The 3672-nt window shown below is 45.2% G+C and overlaps 1 protein-coding gene across 1 annotated transcript in view; it reads left to right on the top strand.

Moving 5' to 3' along the window:
* LOC123253945 (excitatory amino acid transporter 2-like) overlaps window positions 1-3180 on the top strand; it is a gene marked incomplete at its 5' end in the record, with an annotated part of 3816 nt that extends 636 nt beyond the window's left edge. The window contains 3 exons of the mRNA XM_044683029.1: window positions 266-516; window positions 2845-3016; window positions 3122-3180. Coding sequence (XP_044538964.1) covers window positions 266-516; window positions 2845-3016; window positions 3122-3180 — 482 coding nt within the window. The remainder of the gene's footprint in view (window positions 1-265; window positions 517-2844; window positions 3017-3121) is intronic.
* Window positions 3181-3672: the final 492 nt, after the last annotated feature.

Below are 3672 nucleotides of genomic sequence, written 5' to 3'. Positions count from 1 at the left end.
GCTTGTGGAGTTGATTTCTGGAGTACATTTTTTGGACCTTATCCTCATTTGTATTAAATTTTACTTTGGTTTAGGCCATTGTTCTAGCCTGTCAACATTCTTTTTGATCCTATCTGTGTGATCCAAAGCATTTATTACCTCTCCCAGGTTGGGTTCATCAGGAAATAGTGAATGTCAATTCTTTGGAACTTAATGGTATAGTCAAGGACAGATGACCGAAGGGGCCAGGTCAGAGTTTAACCAGCCGGGTCTCTTTTGTCTCTAGGTCTCTCTGGCTTGGATGCAAAAGCCAGTGGCCGATTGGGCACACGAGCCATGGTCTACTACATGTCCACCACCATCATTGCAGCTGTCCTAGGGGTCATTTTGGTCTTAGCCATCCACCCAGGAAACCCTAAACTGAAGAAGCAGCTGGGGCCTGGCAAGAAGAATGATGAAGTGTCCAGCCTGGATGCCTTCCTTGACCTTATTCGAAACCTGTTCCCTGAAAACCTTGTCCAAGCATGTTTCCAACAGGTAACCCCAAATGCTCCTTTTTTCCCCATGGAATTCTAGCCTTCTTGCAAGTATAGAGAGATTGTCCCTGAGATTCTGTTAATGAAAATAATGGATGGTCCATGTTTTCTCTCTCTCTCTCTCTCTCTCTCTCTTGCTTGGTCACTTTGATCTCTGTCTCTCTATCCTTGTTTCTTTCTATCATATCTCTCTCTCTTTCTTTCTCTCTCTTTCTCTCCATCTCTCCTTCCCTCTCTCCTCCGTCTCTAACTCTTTCTTCCTTGATCTCTTTGTTCTCTGTCTCTCTAACCTTGTTTCTTTCTGTCTATCATTTCTCTCTCTCCCTCCCTCCCCTTGCTCTCTCTCTCTCTCCCCATTTCTCTCTTCCTCCCTCTCCAAATCTCTTTCCCTTTCTGTCTCTCTTTTTCTCCCTCCCTCCCTTCATTCCCTTTCTCTCTCCTCTCCCTAACTTTTCTTGGCCCATCTGACTGCCTTATGAAGTTCTCAATCTTATGTGTACTTTCTTGTCCTGCCTCTTTTAAAGGACACGATTATCCCATGCTCTGTGCCAGTGAGGGCACATTTTATAATCCTTTCTTTCAGTGTCCTTTTAGTGAGAGGCAAAATGTCAAAGTATACAGAATGCTGGACTTGGAGGAAGACTTGAGTTCAAATCTTGCCTCTTGACACTTACTGACTATGGGACTGGAAGCAAGTCAATTTACTTTTCTGATCCTGGAGGATCAATTTACTTTTCTCATCCTTATCTGTAAAATGGGGATATTCCTGACATACCTACTTCATAGGGTTGCCATGAGGTTCAAATGACCTAATATATGTGTATATATGTAATATATAACACTCCTCAAACTTTTAAGATTCCTTTGTGTCCTTCATCTCCCTGGCCTCAATTTCCTCATCTGTAAAATGAGGGGATTGGACTAGATGCCCTCTGAGGCCCCCCCACCTCTAAGTTTTTGATTCTAAGTGCTACCAAATTGTCAGATACTATTATTCAATAACCCATAGGAGTCCTGTCATGGGAGACTACAGATATTTGAGTGCTCAGAATATTTCTAAACCCTTACCTTCTCTCTTAGAATCAATCCTAAGCACCAGTTCCAAGATAGAAGAGCAGTAAAGGCTGGGCAATTGGGGTTAAGTACTTGCCCAAGGAAACACAAGTAGGCAGTATCTGATGCCAAATTTGAACCCAGAATCTCTCATCTCCAGGCCTGGCTCTCTATCCACTGAGCCACCCGGCTGCCCCAAGTGCCTATACCTTTGTTGATACCTGCATCACGGAGTGTGTCAGAGGGATTCCAGCAGGCCCCCCTCGACATAGGCAGTTTTATCTTTCTGAGCAAGAACACTCAGAATCAAGCAATTAGTGGGCTGCCATATGGCTTGGTTTACTCTACCAACTGTAATGGCCAAGGCCATTCTTAGATCTTTCCCAAATTACCTCCATTCTGCTAGCATGGGATCTGGGATGGGGGCTCCTGGAAGCTGGATGGGACGGATGGTTGTGGAGGTGGGAGAAGGGGTAGACAAGGACACGTCCGGGTCCTCCTCCTCCCCACATGAACTCACATCCTAATTCTGTGGCTTCCTACCGCCATGAAGGAAACACTCATCACCCACTCTTGGTCAGGCATAGAATCTGACTTTTTTTTTCCAGTAAAGAGGTGTGGGAAGCAGAGGGAAGAGGGTGTCTTTGTTTTGTCACAAACACTGTCTTGAACCCCTTCTCCCTTTTGACCAGAGGTCTGTGTTTGCAAAACAGTGTGAGCGAGAAAGACGATGCCTCTGTTACAAGTCGTGACATCCCTTGGGGAGCCGACCCCTCAGCCTTAGCATCATCAGTGTCCTCTTCTGACCAGCTGAGCTCGGGGCCCCAGAGTTCACTCCTGCTCCTCCCTGTACTTTAAAAAAAGGTTTCAAGTCCTTGATTGTCCCCACAGGAAAAGAGCATTTCCAGGCCATGCTCTGCTATCATCGTACTCCTTGGAATTTGAATTAGACCTGACTAGGGCTGGCGATGGCTTGGAAAGGTAGAGGGAAAGGGGTCCTTGCAGCAGCATTATTCTAGCAGAGTGCATCTTCTTGGCACAGTGGTATGTCTGGAGGGACACTAAGACATTTGCTGCCTCATTTCATTGACCCCTAAGTGAGACAGCAAACGCAGGACCTATGTCCTGCCTATGGCATCACCAATGTGAAGACACTATAACACAATCCTTTTCCCAGGCTAGGGTGAGTGGGAAAGGGAAGGGAGTTAATTGGGCTTCTTTATGAAATGAATGAAACTTAGATGGTTTTATAAATGTATTTTTTCCACTCCCTTAGATCCAAACTGTGACCAAGAAAGTGATAGCCAGCCCCAAGCCCAGTGAAGAAGGCAATGCCACCAGCTCCATCATCTCCCTGCTGAACGACACCAAGACAGAGGCCCCAGAAGAAACCCAGCTGATTATTAAGAAAGGCTTAGAGTTCAAGGATGGGATGAATGTCTTAGGTAAGAAAACATTCTCTTATTCTCCTCATGATATGATGTGGCTCTTCCCTTGCTTGCCCACCATCTTCAGGGAAATCATAACTGTGTAACACTGACTCACTTTTTTTGTTTTGGGAAGGATGTTGGCATTTGGAGTTCCCCTGTACCGATCTACACATGGGCCCTAATAAAAAGCCATTGGTTCCCAGGAGTCGGATATATAGGCATAAGGGCCAAGTTGTCATTAGGGGAAATTGTTATGTAGGAGGAAAGGGACATGGTTCATCTGAAGCCAATGTCTGAGGAGGCCCATGGAAGGCATTAGGAAAATCCTTGTTAGCTGTGTGACCCTGGGCAAGTCACTTAACCCTCATTGCCTAGCCCTTACCACTCTTCTGCCTTGGAACCATTACATTGTATGGATTCTAAGATAAGGGTTTAAAAAAAATGAAAATCCTCAATGTCATTTGCCATTCTTCTCTCTGTAATCTCCCACATTGGCGAGGCAGACTTTGTCCTATGGGATGAGATCATATAGGATGCTCTAGAGCTGGTATGCTGTGATTTCCCCTGGATCATCATGAGGATGAAGTGGAATCAGATTTTAAACCACTTGTCTCATAAGTGGTGAGGGGCTGTTTTATTTCGTTTTGGTAAATTTTCAAGTCCATTCGTTTCCA

This window comes from Gracilinanus agilis, unplaced genomic scaffold (genome assembly GCF_016433145.1).
Source record: "Gracilinanus agilis isolate LMUSP501 unplaced genomic scaffold, AgileGrace unplaced_scaffold10928, whole genome shotgun sequence".
Classification (NCBI taxonomy): Eukaryota; Metazoa; Chordata; class Mammalia; order Didelphimorphia; family Didelphidae; genus Gracilinanus; species Gracilinanus agilis.
The sequence above is the reverse complement of the archived record's forward strand: the minus strand, read 5'-3'. Positions and strand labels throughout refer to the sequence as shown.